Source organism: Hippocampus comes, unplaced genomic scaffold (assembly GCF_001891065.2).
Source record: "Hippocampus comes isolate QL1 unplaced genomic scaffold, H_comes_QL1_v1.1 scaffold36, whole genome shotgun sequence".
In the NCBI taxonomy this organism is placed as follows: domain Eukaryota; kingdom Metazoa; phylum Chordata; class Actinopteri; order Syngnathiformes; family Syngnathidae; genus Hippocampus; species Hippocampus comes.
Genome location: NW_017805695.1, coordinates 3,940,141 through 3,960,382, shown reverse-complemented (window position 1 = coordinate 3,960,382; position 20,242 = coordinate 3,940,141). Strand labels below are relative to the sequence as shown.

At 42.1% G+C, this 20,242-nt stretch overlaps 1 protein-coding gene across 1 annotated transcript; it reads right to left on the bottom strand.

Moving 5' to 3' along the window:
* Nucleotides 1-407: 407 nt before the first annotated feature.
* Nucleotides 408-16,197, bottom strand: valopa (vertebrate ancient long opsin a). Its single transcript, XM_019881861.1, has 5 exons — nt 15,520-16,197; nt 9,890-10,100; nt 6,221-6,338; nt 4,948-5,181; nt 408-1,594 (listed from the first exon to the last, which is right to left on the bottom strand). Exons 1-5 carry the CDS (start codon nt 15,884-15,886, stop codon nt 1,370-1,372), a joined length of 1,155 nt encoding a protein of 384 aa, XP_019737420.1. The 5' UTR covers nt 15,887-16,197; the 3' UTR covers nt 408-1,369.
* Between the last annotated feature and the right edge of the window lie 4,045 nt (nt 16,198-20,242).

Sequence of the window (20,242 nt, the reverse complement as noted above, 5' to 3'; positions counted from 1 at the left end):
CGACCCGAACCTGTTTTACTTCCGCATTCCTGTCGTTTTGGTCCGGAGCAGAAATTGCACGTGTGACCGCAAGTGGAGCTGCTTCGACGCTGCGCCGGAGTTGTCACGCTCAGCGGCTTTGCACGTGTGACCGCTCCACAAAATTTGCTCCGGTGTAAAATACATCGCAACAAAATATTTCGGTGCAGCGTCGGACCAAATGTGTGCCGTGTGAACAGGGCTAATGTTATAACTTGCTGTTGGTTAAGTGAACTGTGTTGCTGCTTTATTAAATAAGTTTTACTGACATCTGATCATCGCGATATAAATCAGGGTGTAGTGTAGTGTTCTGTTGGCATTTCCTTGAGCGTAGCTCCATCTAGTGGATGCATTGTAGATTGCGTCTTATAATGCGGTGCATCCAATATATGAAAAAAATTACAAAATAGGCCATTCATTGAAGGTGCGCCTCATAATCCAGTGCGCCTTTTAGGGTGGAAAATACGTTACCATAGCTGATATATGTGGGGCGAGGTGTTTGTTGTGTGCATCTTTGTGTGCTTGTTGATCGCATCTTCACCGCATTGTGCATATTGCCCTTGTATCTCAGCAGTCGAGGCAATAGGGACCAACTGCAGCACAGATGAAAGTATTGCCCGTCACAAGTCAACACAGTCTGAACAAAAAAAAAAGTCTACAAATCCAAACGGGGTTTTCTAACTTTTTTGACGTGTGGATTTGACTGAAGATGCGCTGCCAAAGTACTAAAACAGCATAGTAAAACAATGCTTCCTCCGTAGGGCCTCAGGGCATGAAAAACAAAGGAAATTGAGTCGATGAAGGGCAGAATTGGGGGATTTGATTTGAATAGTGTTGACGAGCCCGAAACTAACATATGCTGTGATTTTTCCAGAAGCTTCTATTCGCATGGAGATACAGTATGAAAGTCTATTAAGTCGATTAAAGTGCAGGTTGCATTTTGTGGCACACTGCAAGTTGTGCATGTGTGTTCAGCAGAACGACAAAGACAGCCACCAGTAAGAAACAAATATAAGGCAAGCTCATCTTTACAAGGTATCTAATGGCTAAAGCTTTCCTATCTGCACAGTTTCTTTCCTATTAATAGTTTGGGTTAATGCAAATAACATTTTGAGCCAACTGCTTCAATGCGCATCAGCAGAAAGCTTCATTTGCTTTTGAACTTTTGTTTCCTCGTTGACTGCATGTGAAGTACAAAAGGTTAGCCTTGATATCTTGAGCTCAACAACTCCTTCCAAGAATGAAAACGAATACCGGTATGGTCCAAAGTTCCGGTACGGCAAGAATTTTGTTTGTTTTTTTTTTTTTACCAAGGAAATGCATGCTGGAGTAGACCCGCTCTTCGTCGCTGTTACATTGGACATACTTTGTTCTCTGGGATAGGGAGTTGAGCAAAGGAGCCACAGTCAGTCGGAGAATCTTCAGACCTGGGCGATACCGGTATACGGGCCGCAATGGCAGCCATTTCTCCTGTTTGACTGTCCGCAGTTGTTCCTGGTCGCTCTGACGTCTGGTTCAAGTTGCTTTCTGGCACGGCCACGATGCCGGTGAAGAGCTGGATGATGCACTTCCGGAACTAAATACAAATCAAAAGCATGACAAGTCATCTGTGTGCTTTAAGTTTTAAGCAAATAACAATATCTTAAACAGATCCTCATCATATGTTCTGCAGAATGTCTACTTTGCACAAGCTTACATTTTTCTAAGGGCAGATCTAGTGAAAACATGCAAAGAGCTATAAGAGCATCAATTAAGGGGACTTGTTAACTCCTGTATTATTCAGGTCAAAACCATTTCCTCCTAAAGCTGGCGGTACAATCCAAATTGCTTCGTTCTCAATTTCAAACCCCTTTCACACTGCCGATTTCAGGTGGCTTTTTCCCTGCATGGTGTCCTGTGTGTAAAGGCACTGAAACAAAATGGGCAATTGAAGTCAACTAGCAAAAAGGCAGACAGCACGACACGTACAATGTGAAGTTAAACATGCGAGAACCACTTCTCACTTTGTATTAAAGGATACCTCTGACGGTGCTTTAAAAAAAATGGTGCTGAAAATTGGCTCTAAGTGATTAAGGTAGCCCATGAGTCCCATCTCTGTCTTTTTAGAACGTTAACACCAGCTCATGCGAAGTTCATTTTTAGTTGCTTTTATTGTTGTTGTATTTTATTTTTTTCCAATTAAATTCTCATTCTTTGCTACTCTTTTCATAGTAGTTAGTTTCCTTATGATGGAATTTTTCCAATTCCCATGTAGGCTTTGAGAATAAACGTGCACCTCATGAAAACTGTATTGTGCAGTGTCAAACTCGCATCTCTCCAAATGTACCATCCTTCGAATCAATGACTGATTTTAAGAAGTTTTTCATTGGTTTGACCCTTTTACGTTTAATTCAAAAATGGGTGCCGTGCCCCTAGTGGCAGCCGAATGTACTGCAGGCAGTAAACTCAAGCCGTCGTTAATAAAATACATTGACCCCTTTTTATCACTTCAATATTTTAGCTGTACATTTGTGTCTTTGCCGATCTTGAATTGCTTTATTGGGGAAATGGTGGTCTTCCCCATCACTCACGTCCCGCCGCTATTTCGACAGTCACCCTTCTAACACTGCCCGCATCATCACCCCCTTTTTATAAATAGCATTAAGTGTGCACAAATGGGTTTTTTTGTTTTTTGTTTTTTTTAGCATATTGTGCGGGCAGCAACAAAACAGCAACAAATGGCCCCTAAGCCACATATTGGACACCACTGCTTTCTAGGGTCACAGTCTTTTGAAGTTGTGGAGTAGTGGATCTGACACAAGCAGTGCTTTAAGCCCTTTTGTATCAGCTCATTTCTTGATCAGGGTCATAAGTGGTTTGGTGGAACATGTCCATGTGAGTCATTCAATTATGTGGACGAGCCAATTGTAGCAGCACAGTATGATGTGTTATCCAGCCATAGATTGCTATGTCCTGTGAGTGAAGTATGGCAGCACTTTAGTAGGCTTCTCTGTAGTCGCTGCCATTCATTAGTCTGTAAATACATTCTGCTAACCATTAGGAAACTGTGCTCATATGATCCCTTTCCAGAGATAGAACTCATTCCCAGACCTGGAACAGGGCCTCTGCCAAAGGCTGTTGGTGCTTTATAAAATGCTGTGTTTCTCAGCATGTGTTTCTTCAATGTAATTGCATTTTTGTAAATCTTATTCTGAGCATGACGTAAAACAAGTCACTTGACTTCAAGTACTGGCTACTTAGCCGAAGTAGTTGGCGTTCTGATCCAGTGTTCTTATTTGCATCTACTTTTCATGTTGACAGAGGCTGACCCAGTTAAAGAAGTAAGATGTAGGACACTCCCATGGACATACAGACGACATGCAGTTCCCTGCAGGGGAGTCTGAACTTATGGCCTTTTTTGTTATGCAATTACACACTTACAGTAGTTGGCGGTGTGTTACATACACTTCCCCCCCTCCCCCCTCCCCATTTATAACGTTTAGGTACGTAATTCTGTATTAGGAAAGCCTCTTGGTGAAACCAAGAGGTCATATAAAGAACAATGTAATACATTATAAAAAATAATAATAGAAAACATCCATCCATTAATTTTCTGATCCGCTTAAGCTCACAAGGGTCACGGGAGATTTACCTTTAATTACCATATCGAACTCGCCTTCATCGTATTAAGTTGTCTCATTAAAAAAAGTGATATATTGTGTCGAATCATTAGGCCTTATATCAATACTGTCGAACCTCGTTTCAACGTAACCCGTTTACATTTTCACCCCTACAACGTTCACGTTTCAAATTCTCGATTTAATACAATTCATTTTCCATTTGCCAATTTTGTTTACAACAAACACCTTTATAAAGGAAAAGTCATTATAACAGCCGGATTTTTTCCCCCACAAAATAGTGAAAAGGCCTTTGTTACAACAAACCGTGGGAATCTAACTCCCGCCGCATTGCTTATGAACAAAATGTACGGTGCGGGATTCCCCTCCGTTGCTTAGCAACGCTATTGATCGAATCGGTACATTGTTGTCCCGCCTGCCGTAACTCGCTGTCCTGAGCACATTCTCTGAAAACATATCAGGTCAGCGGAAGCAAATCTCGCTGTCTGTGAAGCCTGAAATTGTCTCTCACTTTTGAAAGGGACTCTCTCAGACGTCGGCAGCACTGGCATTTGCTGACTGAATGTTTTCAGAGATGAAGTAGGAATGCTACAGTTGTTTATTTCATGTCTTATAATTTTATTTTTTTTTCATCTTCACATATTTCTAATTGACATGTTTATACTGTATTGCACACTCATGTTTTTACATCTGTTCATACTGTATTATACATCGTACTTGGCGGCCATTTTATAGGAAATGGTTACAACGAGCTCCCGTAATAATGTGCAGATTCGTTATGTCCCTCCACGTACATTGTAACGAGATTTGACTCTATGTATTTTATCACTCCAAAAAAACTATCATTACACCCCTAATGTGTACTATGATAGTATGGTATATATAGTATCGGCACCTTAGCAATAGCTTCATGTATTGATCTCAGCGTCAATGTGCTTCTTTTATACAAGCTCTATTCTTGTCAATACTGGATCACTCAATGATGTTGAGCCAAATACTGTCCCAATCTCACAAACAGTTCAAGGCAGTACAGTGCAAACCTTAACAAGAGAAATGTGACTTGAATATTCCTAGCAGTACCAATAGCCAACTTTACAAGCATTACATAGGTGGGTTATGCATTTTTCAACAGGGCCTCATATGGACAATTGTACCTACTGAATTGCACATTTTATTTATTCATATGCCGTGCATTATTTAGAACCAGGCAAGCTCCTCCAACAATATAGACATCTTGGGATTCACGGCAAATTTCAACTGCAGTACACACATCATGATATGTCTAAGCTTCAGTTAAAAGAGGAAATATTACCTGTCTGTTCATGAACACGTAGATGATTGGGTTGTACACCGCAGCTGTCTTGGAGAAGAATGCAGGAATGGAAGCCAACCTTGGATCCAATTCAATGTTTGGATGAATTGTAACCAGTATAGCAAATACAGCATATGGTGTCCATGCCACCATGAATGCTATAATCATCACTATCACCATCCGGGTCACCTGGCGCTCGGGCTTCCTGGCATTGGCCAGACGACCGTGGGACACCTAGAGGGAAAGAAAAGGGTTCTTGATTTTATTTATGGTTTTAGATATTGCTGACATGGCTTTACAAGTCACATTAAAGTGTGCTTCAAACACACTTTTAAGTACACTAAGGTCAGAAAAAACAGCACGTGTGGTCTTTTCTCAACAGGGCAATAAGCATGAGTTTGACAGAGTTTTGGAATGTCAATTCCTTTGCACATCTGTGATGGTCAGATAAATGCAATATAAGTATTGACTGCTTTTTCAAGTGACATGGACATTCTGAACATCAAGAATACAGAACTACATTGACATTTTACACTACAACAGTCCTCCTCAAATAGTGGGTTGGGGCCCCTTGGGCCGCCATGCTGCGATGTCAAGGGGGGGTATGTCATGTGACCTTGGGCAACATGCTTTTTATTACTTGTAAATTGGTCTTTATTTATTTATTTTGTGTTAATAAAGGTTGGCAACCGGTGTTCATGCGGTTCGCTCTCCAGCCCTGAGGTTACTGCGAGCGGCTGGGAAACCACACATCGGCATCTCCTCTTGCCCCGCGAATCTGGCCAGCATTCGGGTGAGCTCCGCCTTTCTCACACCCTCCAAGCGAGGCCGGCCAGCCACAGCCGTCACTCCGTTCAGCTCCGCACCGATAGCAGCCACCATGGCGGAGGCTGCAGGCAAGCGTTTACTGAAGCCATGCAATTCTGAGTACACATGGCCCGTAACCGAAACATGTAACCTCCCGAAATTTTGCACCGACATTTTAAAATGTGAACGTTTCCGGGAGAACCAGAATTTAAGTCCCAGTTCCACTTGATTTCCAAACCTAAAGTGTGATGAGAGGTTTAAAAAAAAACAAACAAAAAAAAAAACATTTAACTCAATACTGATTGTGGTATCTCATGAAGATAATGGTGGATTTCATTCAGAGTACTTATAGTGAGGAAAGGACTCATGTAGGCAGGCCTCTTGTATCTATGACTTCAGAAATATTTTCTCAAATAAGTGAAAACAAGGCCATTCGCTCCCCAGGTGTATTTGAAGCCGCACTGACCTTCCGGAGCTTCCGCAGTAGCTTCCCATAGCAGAAGAAGATTAGTCCAAGAGGCAGAATGAAACAAGTGGAGAACAAGGTAATGATGTAGCTGTGGTCAGTGATGTTGGATGAATACCTGGTAGACACACATCCATTCAAATAGTGTTCAGTTCCCACATACAGCAATGAATAATTTGAGCAAAGCCATTGTGACAAAACACTCATGTAGCAAATTGTCTACATTTTGAGGATGCTTCTTGTACGGGTTCAGTGAGTTCACGTCATCAAGGAAAACTCCCAATACATCTCTATTTTTTGAGACATCTAAATATTTTTCTATGCCAAAGTCCCTCAGATACATTTATTGCAAACCATATTGACTGCAATCATTTTTTGCCATGTAATTTTGTTGCAAATCTCTTTTCCAGTATCTTGGGAAATTGTGTCAGTCGGAACATTGGCCTGTTGTAAATTACAGTATGTGCTTCCGAATCTTTATATAGTGGGATCCCTGTGGCTAATTTCACTTTGGGGAAGTGGGGGCTGTTCAGTGCTTTCTCTCTCTCTCTCTCTCTCTCTCTCTCTCTCTCTCTCTCTCTCTCTTGCATTTCCTGAGCACTCAACTCTGCCTTTACGTTCACTCAACGTGACACAGCTTGATGTGCCACAAAGTCATCCGATCAGGGAGGCAAATTCTGATATGCTGTTTCCTGTCCAATCGCTCAGGAGCGGGATGAAAGATAGCTGTCTCTATATTTATTGAGAAAGTATAAAAACAAACAAATGGGGCTTAGGAATATAGTCGAGAAGGTGCCGCATGGCACGTTGCATCATTGACCTTTCGGTCATTTTGGGAAGTGATTCTCTTCAGCATGCAGCCACTGATATACAGTAGAGAGTGCAACATCACATCCTCTTGTTTGATATTAATTATGTGTACTTGCAACGATGTAAAACAATAACTTGAGCACATTATTTGTTATTGTTCGACCGAACTGCTTTGCTTTTAGCTTTTACCGTATACATGTACACACTTTCAAATGACTCTCATCTTGACAAGATTTGTTCGGGGGGGGGGGGGGGGGGACATTTGTTCGTTGTTTTATAGTCAATTCTTACATGAGGTTGTGTGATTTACTCTCTGACTCTGAGGGCTCTTTATTCATGTTTAAGGCATGCGCAGCCACGCGTACAAAACTGGCGTATCTTGATTTTCAGGTCAGGTAAAGCCTCATCTCGTGTGTTTGGCATTGCAGAATACTGGGACATTTTCTTTGACATGCTCCCGGTGTATCTGACAATTAGTGGCTAAAAGTAGACTAAAGTTGATGCCTGCTAGAAGCGGGTCGACGTATTGGTGCAGGTGGCGTAATGCGATTTGGGTGATTTTGATTGAGGCGCAGGCGCACAAATTCTGTGCTCTGCAAATGTGTGGTGACTCAGATTGTATTTCAGCCCTAAATACGACAACACCATACATGGGACCCTCTGAATCATTGTAGTAATCAATTCATTGAACACATCAGCTTAATTGTACTTGGAAAATCACCCTCCTACACAGTTATGCGGTGACGTGCACGTAGCATCAGGGTAAAAGGCGGTCTCCAAGTACCCATTTCACACGGTGATCTGTGATCACCCTAGTCAACTTGGACTCCGGCAAATCAGTCTCGACTTCGACTATGTCAAAGACTGTGTGCCATTTGAATGAGAGGAGCCACTGCGAAGCAAGTCGACTGTGTTCACAACTCAAAAGACGCAAACTACCCATTTCTAAATGTACCAAGCTGCATGTGACTGAGAAAATACCAAAACTTGGTGTTGCTCACCCCTGCACACAGTTAGACTGCGTTACGTGCCGGACTTGCACTGGGTACAAATATCTCAAATGTTCCCCAACTAGCCAAGAAACAAGTCTGAGTTTTAAGTAACTTTGGTTTCATTTTTCAACATGGCTCTCCTGCTATCTCTCGTCTAACTGTAAACACACAAAATTTTCAATGACATGATCTGTGTGTCTTGTCCTATGGGCAATTTGAAAGAAAGTGGCTCTCGTTTTGTTTCTTCTTTTTCAAACTTAGATCAATGCATCCATTCATCCATCCATTTTCTGAACTGCTTATCCTTACAAGGGTCGCGGGGCATGTTGGAGCCTATTCCGCCTATCCCAGCTGTCTTCGGGGAGAAGGCGGGTTGCCAGCCAATCGCAGGGCACACATAGATGAACAACCATCCACACTCACAATCGCACCAAGGGACAATTTTGAATGTTCCACTCACATGCCATGCATGTTTTTGGAGTGTGGGAGGAAACCGGAGTACCCAGAGAAATCCCACGCAGGCACGGGGAGAACATGCAAACTCCACACAGGGAAGCCAGAGCCGGAATCGAACCTTGCACCTTTGCACTGTGAGGCCAACGCGCTAACCAAATTAAAATAAAATTAGTGCATAATTTAGGCTTAAAATGTATGATCTATTTGTTATAGGACCCTTCTTACATTCAGGTACTATCTCACAGATCTCACAGCCACAGATTAATCACTTACTCTCTGTCTGTGTATCCCTAAGACTTCAACTGAACAGTGGTTTCCTTGAAGTTGAATACCCCCCCCCCCCCAACCAATCTGCATGCCTTGATTCAAGCAGCTAAATTGCATTACCCAGATGGCACCCTTTCGGCCAAGGTCAGTGCTCACTTCTTGAATTTTACCTTGAGACACTCTACTGCAGTGTGAGTTTAGAACTCAACATCTTTTGATTTTGTTTTGATAAAACAGCATACCATAAAAAATACATTGCAAAATGCTCAGTATTCTGTTAATGCTACATGTAATAAATTATATGCATTCTTTTTAAATTATGAAGTTATCTGAATTTTATTCTTCCATATTCTTCTTTTTGTGCCTTTCACTGTACATGTATCAAAACTAACAAAACAAACTAGGAATAAAAGGACCGCAATGTTACCCGAGCATTCTTTAATTGAACACGCTATAATCTAATCTCCACGTACCAAAAATAGCTCCGCGTGTTTATATACTAATTGATTCACCATAACAGTTTGTCTCACTTCTTTCTGTGATTTTACTCATGCCTATTCTAGTAAAATATTATGGAAAACAAAACATGCAAGACTCTTAGCTCTCTCAGCTTCAAATTAATGGAAGCAAATGTACTTACATTTATACAAAAATCTCAGACTCAGCTTCGGTTCGTCTTATCTGTCCAAAGCACATTCTCTCAGAAATGTTATGACATTAAAACATGACGTTATCCTAAATACCAGGCTTATGGCTTATTTTAGTGACCATCATATGTGTTCTTGCTTTCCTACAAAAAGCTAGAATGGCAAATATTTCTCGTGACCTCTTCTCCAGCACAGGAGCAACAGACAGAACTTTACTCTCTGAAACCTAGAATGAATTTCACACTAATTAATGTCATTGCCAGTACCTAAATCTGCCCAAGAATTGACTCTTCTTTTATGGTAAACTGACTACTCTGAAAAAGTTGAAACATTTCCTGTGACTTGTTGAATGTGCCGTATATCTGTGAATCATCTATCCATCCGTTTCCTATTGTGCATGGCTTCATTAGCATCACAGGTGAGCTGGATCCTACCCGGCTGATTTTGCATGTCTTAAACATACAGTCTACTGTCAACAAGACAAGGATGTTTCTCACCAGTCAGGCTCGCAGGTTGTTCCAATCTTGCTGACGGTATATCTGTTCCAGCCCAGCACCGGCGGGAAGGTCCAAACGAAGGAAAAGATCCAGACAAAGAGCAGACCCATGACGGCGTGTTTGGCTTGCAGTCGAATGTTGCCCAGAGGTCGACAGATCACGAAGAATCGTTCGAAGGACAGAATGGCCAAAGACCACAGGGCAACAATTCCTGAGGCAAACAGCAGATCAGTCATAGTGGCATGAGTACAGGATCCCAAAGCAGTATAGAGGAAAGTGTGGACAGCAACATTTGCCATATTGTTACCTAGCTTGACTTTAATGTCACTTTGCGATGCCATGCAACGCAATTAACAAAATGCATACATACAACACCACAACACACACACACACACACACACACACACACACACACACACACACACACACACACACATTATGAAAGAAATAGGCTGTGATTGTGATGAACAGAACATCCCAGAGCCACAAATCATGCAGTTTGTCAAATGCTGAAAACATCCATTAATTATATGAGCCACGTATGCTCATGAGGGTCGCGGGCATGCTGGAGCTTATCCCAGCAACCTTCAGGCAGTAGGCGGGGGATACCCTGAACTGGTTGTCAGCCAATCGCAGGGCTCACATCGACTAACAACAATTCACGTGCACACTCACACCTGAGGACAATTTAGAGTGCTCCATTAACCTGCCATGCGTGTTTATGGAACGTGGGAGGAACCGAAGTACCAATGTGTAATTGCACAACCACTGCAATAGGTGGCAGTGTCCCTTTATCAGAGTTTATCCTTCCATTTTCAAGACAGCTTATCGTGAATGGGGTCAAGGGGGTTGCTGGAGCCCATCCCAGCTGACGTTGGGCGAAAGGCGGACTACACCCTGAACTGGTTGCCATTGAGTCACAGGGGCACATATGGATACAAACAACCATTCCCACCCACATCCACACCATCACTGAGTGAGAACCAATTCCACGCTGCCCGCACACAAGTCAGGCGAGTGTACACATACACCATCAATGACTTCACCAAAAAGATGACGTCCATTAATCAGGTGACATGTGTTAAACCAAGGGTGTCGAGACTTTCCACTAATACAGCTTTGCGGAAGACGACACCCTTGCTCAGTAAAAAGTTTGTCTTTAATATCTGTAATAATCGCCGCTCAGTGCCTCTCATTTGTCATCCAACACAGTAATCGAATTACATGCAAATTTTCCGCTATGTTAAAATGTTAAGTGCGTGTGATTTCTGCATTTGATAATGTATTTGAAATGACTTCTCTCTTTTAACTGAAAATGTTATTATGTTTAATTAAATTATGCTTAGAAGCATATGGGGCTGGGATGGCCTGGTTATAACTTCCCCTACAGTGTGGTTATTTATTATTGCTTGACAACGGATCTCAGCTCTGGAAAGCCAAAGAGATGTGAGTAAAGTTACTGATGCTAGAAATAGTTAAATGATCCAGGGTGGTTGAATTAGGCTGCCTCATGATGGACTAAAAAAAAGCTCTCTTTAATTATGGTAATAACTCATTCTCACCAAGCGGGTAATTACCTTTCTCTCTACAATCACAGACTCGCAGTGTCTGAGCTTAGTGTGGAGGACAAAAGAGAATGGTGGAAACCAGGATGTTCCATTATGCTTCACACATTAAAACATGAAACGATACAAAGATTGACGAATGAAACTGACAATTTTTTTTTTGGTCTTGTTTTTTTAGTAGCCCATAATAAGAAGCGAAAATGGTGCACTGATACAGGAACTCTCTCTCTCTCGTACACGCACACACACACACACACACACACACACACACACACACACACACGCGCACACGAACATCTACGTATTTTGTTACCACCGTCTCTTAATCTATTCCCTCGTGACATCCTGAGCAAAATAACAAGGACGACCTGCATCCGGCTTATTTTCATCAATGTCTAATTTATCAACAAATGCCAAAGCAGGTGGCCACAGTGACACACCTGTCGGACCCTAAAACAAGACTAGACTGAACCGGATTTTCCCTCCAGTCCATTGCAAATTGATTAAATATCACTTGAGTAACCGCTGAGCTTATGTATTCTGAAAGAAGTTTTCATTTGGTCAACCTTGAAACGCGTTGGGCCTGTTTTACTTGTATCCCAAATTGCGTGTTCACTCTGACAGATTGCGCACACTGTTGGTGGGCGTGTTGCTGATTTACTAAGACTGCAATCTTGACTAAAACGTAAAATAGCCGGCAGTAAATTCCAACACACTGTGGGGAACTGGTGAAAGAGTGGTTGGTCATCTTTAAAAAGAAGGCTTGACAGTCAATGAAGAGCTGATGGTTTTACCAAGGAGCATTTGTTTTTGCGCCGCTAGTGCAATTTTAACTGATGCAATTGAGAGTCTTATTCAAAGACAAAAAACATATTACTGAATTACAGAAAAGAAATCTATCATTTTGATAATTTTGGTCAAGCCAGCAGTTCTTTTTTCAACTATTTTTTTTTTTTTTTAATACTTGTCTTGAGTGCTCATCCAGACCAACCTTGTGCTGTATTTGAAAACTTAGGATGGCCTAACCAAGTAAAATGCTCTGGACAATGCCAGCACAAGAGATGTGTCGCCTTACATTCTTTTGACGGAGTTATAAAAAAATGCACACAAGCAGAAAAGATCGATTCTCCCCATCACCTCTCATTTTGCCTATGCCTCCTCGTATAGTTATACGCAGCAGCAAGCGTTAGCCAATTTGGTGTCCAAGGCGTGACTTTATACGTTTCTCTTGACATTGGCCTTGAAATTAAGTGTTAATAGTCATCATTTGTTTGACTATGATTGTATTGAAGGTTAATTTTCAGATGATTTTTGGCGTCCCCTAGCGTACATGTCGCCCTTGGCATCTGCCTATCTCCCCAAATGGGCGAACCAGCCCATTTCAGACATGCTATATTAAAGGTCCAGTTCATCTAAGGTTTTGACAAATCACATTGCACATGCTAAATTCACCCATTTGCGTATGGCTACGCTTCCCAGAATGCGCAAAATGAATTGCGTGGACATTTAGCACATTTGGCAGAGGCAATGCTGGGTGCGCGCTGTGACTAGATCAGCTTTCACATCACGTTTGCGGGTTCAATCAAGTTTACGCCTGTTTTTGCATGCATAAATCTTGAGTAAGCCAGACCAATTGTGTTCTTTGCCACCATTAAAGCTGCCCTTTTTGCAGCTATTTGTTTCAATCTACGTGTACCTTACTAATGCTTCACTGGCGTTGTGGTCATAAATCCTCAAGAAACACTTTATTCATATCAGAACATTAATATTCTCAATACTTGAACCGTTCTAGTGACAGAAGAGAACAAAGCGCAGTGTAATTACACATGGAGGATTTTAGCAAATTATACAGGAAAATTACTTTTGCATAATGTTTAAAAAACAATTGTCTTAATCTCTGCCAAGGAGCATTTTGTATTGACAGGAATATTTCTAAATTCTGAAATTGACATCCTTTGACTTATTCATCAGTAACCTGCCGGCCATTCAGGGCGCCGAAGGAAGATTTTTAACATGATTATCGAATCCATGCCTGAATCAACGCTTATGTTATTCTGACCTCAACAGACACTCCGCACAGATCTGACTGACAGGTGAACATTATCTGTGTTGTCAGTGCTGGTAACTCACTGATGATAAGGCATGCACAGTGATGGACGACTAGCATTTGCTGAGTGCAGGAATTTCTGCTTTTTGGGCACACAGACTTTGTTCCTAGTCTAGTGGTCGGTTTTAGGCATATCAAAAGGGAGGAGGGAAATTTATTTCAAGCTGCATAGGCTTACTTTACCAACAAAACTGCAGTAATAGTACAGAAGTAGACTAGCTGTGTACTACATAGTCAAACAAAACATTTTTACACTGAAAGCATTAATGTTAAAAGGAAAAGAAAGTGTGTGTGTGTGTGTGTGTGTGTGTGTGTGTGTGTGTGTGTGTGTGTGTGTGTGTGTGTGTGTGTGTATGTGAGAGAGAGTGAGTAGTGCCCCACTCCACTGGCCAGTGATCGTGATGGGCTGAGCTGATTGCCGTGGAAAAATTGGTGATTGGCATTTTGTCGATCAATGCCTCTCATTGACGATTACAAAAACAGATCACCCACAGCTCCTACTTTGCAGCCTACAGCCAACTAATGCCCAGCCTGTACGGAGTGAAGCATCCCCACCCACTTTCCTTCACAATGCGCATAACAGACCAAAGCTGGAACTGAATCAACTGCATTATAATATATGTTTGTGCATTTTCTGCACTGTCAGTTTCTAATAATAACTTTTTTGTATAATAAGGGGATGGAATTTGGATAGGAGTATTTTTTTTTATTCATCAAATAATTAAAAAAATAATTGACCAATGAATCTATAATCAAAATACTTGTTAGCAAGCAGCTGTAAAAATTAATCTTGTTATTTATCTGACTGATCGGCCAATCTCACCCATTGATGAGTGGCATTGAAATCAGCACCATAAAACTATGTTCGGAACACCAAGATAGATAGATAGATAATTTTACGGGGGTGTGGGAGGACAAAAGTAAAGGTACCGGTACTTAATTTTGAGCGACTCTATCAGAGACATATTCAGTTAACCGCATGTAAATTATTATGGGAGTAGTTGGTGTCTGTCTTACTTTAATTTTCCTTACAAGGTTAATGAAATATCTACTTATCCTTCCTTAGAGGTGACTGTATGAGAGGTTCAGCTCTCAATTAAAAAAAAACATTTTTAATCCAAAAACAAAACAAGGGCCAATTAACTGGATGTTTAATTAGATTTTAAAGCCAAGTGCCAATTGATAAGTGAGTCTTATTTTTATATTCCTCAGTGACTTTCCTTAATGAATATTTTGATTGCATGAACATTCATCAAAATTCCTCACAGTTAACTTAGATCTGCTGTTTTATTTTGGCACAGAGGGTAGAAACAAATGTTGGAGTCAGTCCTCATGAAGACATGCAATTTTGGTGTCATGCTTTGAAGCGTTTTGTTAACCATCCATCAAGGTGTTAACAGAAGAAAAAAAAAAAGATCCAACGCTGAGACCTGCAACTTGAAGATGACGCACAAACAGAAATGGATCGTGTCACTCCTAAGCAGGTCACACATAAGTCTCAAACCTTCAAGGCTGTAGCAAGTGCAACAGAATGCCATTTTGTCCTGGACAAGTCAAGACACACAGTTATCTCGAGTCAAGTCAAGCCACTTTATTAATGCAATCTAATCTGAAGTTTCTGATCTCTATAAAGAGAGCACTGTAATTCAATAAGGGTAACTGGTTACATTACTGGCCAATTTATCTAACCTGTATGTGCTGTACGTACAGTAAACCTATGCGTGGATTACACCCGTGAGGGCAATTAACGCACTCCACTTCAACACAACTTCAATAATCATCATGAAGTTTAAAATCAATCAAAACTAGTTTTCCACCGCAAACATCTTAAGTCAAAAACGTGTACGCTCCAAATAGCCACAGCATGATATTTTTGCACTATATCTGACAATATCATTTGTGTGACACAACCGTGCAACTGCTAAAAAAAAAAAAAAAGTAATAAGACATGTACCTACCGAAAAAAGTGACAGCAAAGCCCTCCACCACACAAGCCCAACGTCCAAGGAAGAAATAACCTCTGGCATTTGTCAGGAAACTTATTAGTCCTCCTGTGAGGGAGACTAAAAAGTCAGCTATGGCCAAGTTGACTATGATGTAGTTCAGTGGCTGTCTGAGTTGTTTGAACTTGTATGTGGCAAACATAACCAGGAAGTTTTCGGTCAGAGAAAGAGAAGTGACTACAAACATGAGCAGCGCCAAAATGGTGAAGTTCCATTGCGCGATGTTCTTGATGGGTCCGACGAACGGGTCGTCGTCGATCGGACTCTGCTCAGCCGCCACAGTGTAGGACACCGCGTTCACGGACAGACTTTGAGCCTCCATAGTCCATGACCACAGAGCAGACTACTCGCTCGATGTCTGCAACGCAGACAAAATCCCGATTCGGATCATATTGTCAACTTAACGTCAAACGCGTTCGCTGCGGTTATGGCGCGATCTGCGCGCCGCAACTCTCTTCTTAGAAAGTTTACGCCTTGGCATCCGCGCCATCCAAAATGCATGACAGAGCTAGGGAGACGGTTAAAAGTACAAGAAAAGTGAAAGCTGTTGAGGAAGAGAAAAAAAAAACGTGAGCGCAGGGCAAAGCCGGGCGACGTGCGTGCTGGACTCGCCGCCCCCCGTTTTGCTTGCAGGGAGCATGAGCCGCAGAAAGCTGCCGGTGGCGTGTTCGAGTGTCTTTTATAGGCTGCTGCTGCTGCTGATGATGATGATGATGATGCTCTTTTGCACTCCCGCCCTGAGAGCGCGAAAGAGGACTCATCCTCTTCCAAGTGCGAGCGAACCTCTCACTCTTCATTACCACCACCAAGGGGATGATTCGCTTAAGAGTGATTTAAGGCTTCAGAGTTTTGGTCACCGGCTTCGTTTCTACTTTTGCGCGAGGCTTTCATTGAATTTAGGTTTGATTCATTCATGAGTGTGCCTCAACACGCACACGCACACATATCATATATATATATATATATATATATATATATATATATATATATATATATATATATAAACCTTAAGCATATGTTTTTCTTCACACACACACTTTTTATTCCATAACATTAATGTGTGCAGATACATTTCATAATCCATAAAGTAATAGTTTTGGGGCGACTGCGTGACATTATGCACATTTTTCGAGGCCGACAAAACGCAGCTTAAATCCTTCCGTGACCAAATTCCTCACTGAATTTACTCATCTATCAAATCCATGAAATGATTTAACAAATGATATTTGATGTAGTGCAGCACTTCTGCGTTGTTATATGGATGAGTATGAGTGCAATATATTGCAGCATGTCTGAAGTGGGACATATACAGATGCAAAAATGGACATGAATCGTGTACATTGATCTAGTAACTGAGGTAGAATGCTCTGTGTATTATAGTCCAGTCACGAGTGGTATAGGGGAGGAAGTTTGTGGAAAGAGCTCAGCATCCTTACAGGCAGATAGATGAAGCTGTTTGACAGCATTGAGGTACCAGAAGCTCCGGTAACCTCATCCCTGAAGGCAGGAGGCTGAGAAGGGAATGTGATGGATTGGCGGTTTCACCCGGCGACGTTGATGGCTCTGAGGGTGTGGCGGGTGAAATAAATGTCTGTTATTGAGGGCAGATGAGCACCAATGATTTTGCTGGCTGTATTCACATTGCCTTTTGGGGTCTTCTGGTAGTAGGAAATGCAGGTTCCATATACACATACAGCCAATGACGATGCTCTTGATGGTGCCCTGGTAGAAGGAGCGTATGATTTACAAACAGACTTGTGCATTTGTAATGTGGTGTTCCTTTTCCAGGCAAGGTCCCTCGAGATGTGAACTCTTTCCGTCACTGGTACTGCTCACCCCTTCCTCAGCAGCACCATCAATGGTCTGAGTTAATGTGTATGACTGCAATGTCTACAAACTGACATTGAGGAAAATATTGTTTTTGCACCACTGGACCACCTGACTCACCTCTGTGTCGTTGGCCTCATCATGAATGGTAATAAAGCCGACCACTGGCACCTTTTCCAAAAACGTTATCATGCAATTGGTACTTGGTTGGGAAGAGATCATAGGTTACCAGTGTCAAGAGCAGCGGGCTAAACATGTATCCTTCGAGGGGCCACTGTGCTCACAGGTTGAGGGCTTGGTTAATTGAAGCGTTTTTGATCCTGTACTTGTTTTCTCTTTGTGCTTTTTTTTATGACAAATTCATTCCCTTGAACTCCTGCCTGAGCTGACGGCTTGTCTGCGCTGGGGTCCACCTGCCTTTGGCCTGCACGCTGCTATGACTAATAATCAAATATGACAGAATCATTATAAAGCTGGCCTTAATGGAAGAATGGCAAAACGAAAAGCTATTGTTGAAAAAAAAAAGTGTATAGGGAGCACTGTTTTTTAGTTTGCCAAAGCCATGTCGCGGACACAAAAAAAAACATGGAAGAAGTTATATAAGATTGAAGTGCCTAGCGTGTCTAGTGCAAGGCGCAATCTAAGTGTGCACATGGGTGGAGTTTTCGTTTTTTTGGGGGGGGGGGAATATTTTGCTTTCACAAGCACAGATAGAAGAGGGTGTTTGCACTGTTGTGGGATGCAACGTAGCACATAATATGAAGTACATACATAGATGAACAAGCATTCACACTCACAATCACACCGAGGGACAAGTTTTTGGAATGTGAAAGGAAACCGAAGTACCTGGAGAAAACCCACCGAGGCACTTGAAGAACATGCAAACTCCACACAAGAAAGCCAGAGCCCGGACTAGAATCCTGGATGTCAGTAATGTGAGATGGATGCGCCAACCAGTTGTCCACCGTGCCGCCTAATAATAACATAGACAGTTTATTTCAACAAATTTGTTATTTCAAAAGTCTGGATCAAACCGGTAGCCCTTCGCATTAATCCGTAACCAAGAAGTAGCTCTCCGTTTCAAAAAGGTTGATGGACTCTGAGTTTAAATGTTGTAGATATATATCAAAATACAACATACCAGTGAACAGAAATTTGTGGTTGAGCTTCAGCTATTTTACGAAGAAGAATGGACAAAAGTTTCAGTATGATGACCTGCAAAGCTGGTAGATATCCGCCAAAACTTCTGCCGCTCTAAATGCAGAAAAAGCTGCTTCTGCAAAGACTCAAATGTGCTATACACATACATTTTGAACCTCGTAACTGATTAAAAAAAAGGGTGATACCTCACACAATAGAGCACACGACTACACGCATAGCAGTACTGTATATGTCACACTCCCATCACTGACCTGTGAGAGGCAGCATCCAGACAGACAAGAAATACAAAGGAAGAAATGGAGTGGTCGAAGAAGAAATAAAATAATCCATCCATTAGGCGTGCTGGAGCCTATTCCAGCTGTCTTCAGGCAGTACACCCTGAAGTGGTTGTCAGATAATCGCAAGGCATACCGAGACAAACAACCATTCACACTCACAATCAATCACCTATGGACAATTTAGAGTGATGAATTAACCTAGTGTAGAATCTAGGCTAATTATTATGTTGCCTAGTAACTACATTGCAATGAAGTCTCGACTTTCTCATGCTTCTTTCCTCACAACTCATGTCCAGATAAATGGAAGAAGATTGATGGATGGATTTCAGAGACACTCAACACAACTACTTTCATAGGCGCTCGGTGTAAAAACTAGTGCATCTTCCTTTTCATGCCGGGGGCAAGTATAGTTTACCTTGCTTGGCAATTAGGCTTACCACACTGCGTCTCGCTGGGCTTTCGGACAGACCGATAGTGTTTTTTTTTTCTTTTTTCAGATGCCCCAGGCGCACCTGACAATTTGTTGACAGAAAGCTGACTAGATTTTAGAGGAGGCCCAAGTTGTGGCACAGGTGGTAGAATGCCATTTTGGTGGATTGGATCCAGTCACAGGCAGACTCGTTCTCTGTGTTCCACTGATCGGCCTAGTCCTTCTACCCACACTTGCACCCTTGTGCTCCTCAATTGCGCATTCCTGTCAAGACTACAAGTTGTAGGGTATCACAATTTTCCAAAGTGCTCTGTCACCGCGCCCTTTTTGCGCCTTGTTCCACACTTGTTCGACGCCTCAGCCGAAGCATATTACCCACAATTCATTGCGGATTTGACCAAAGTAGCAGGATACCATTCAACATGTAGAGTAAATATGGAATTATTACATCATTTATAATTTGTATTTGTTTAATTTCCGTCAGTGTTTTAAAGTCGCCTACGTATTTTTAAAATCCCCTGTAGATTTTGTTCTAGTGTATTTGGATATCATTGCATTTATTCAAAAGTATGACATCAGCGAGCGTCAAACACTCATTGTCATCGTAGAAATCACTTCATTGAAATGATTAAGGTCGGCCCAGTGCGCCACTGGTAAGTGCGTCAAGCTCACAGTGCAGAGGTTGTGGGTTCGATCCCGGCTCCGCCCTTCCTGTGTGGAGTTTCCGTGTTCTCCCTGCCTGCGTGGGTTTTCTCCGGGTGCTCCAGTTTCCTCCCACATTCCAAAAACATGGATGGAAGGCTGATTGAACACTTGAAATTGTCCCTAGGTGTGAGTGTGAGCGCGGATAGTTGTTCGTCTCTGTGTGTCCTGCAATTGGCTGGCAACCGGTTCAGGGTGTCCCCCGCTTACTGCCCAAAGATGGCTGGGATAGCCCCCCCCCCCCCGGCAACCTTTGTAAGGATAAAGCGGATCAGAAAAT

Coding starts and splice junctions, on each gene's coding strand:
- valopa (XM_019881861.1), bottom strand. CDS start 15,886: ATGGAGGCTCAAAGTCTGTCCGTGAACGCGGTGTCCTACACTGTGGCG. Junction 5,182..6,220: donor TACTGCGGAAGCTCCGGAAG/GTCAGTGCGGCT, acceptor CTTTCCCTCTAG/GTGTCCCACGGTCGTCTGGC. Junction 1,595..4,947: donor ACGTGTTCATGAACAGACAG/GTAATATTTCCT, acceptor ATTTGTATTTAG/TTCCGGAAGTGCATCATCCA.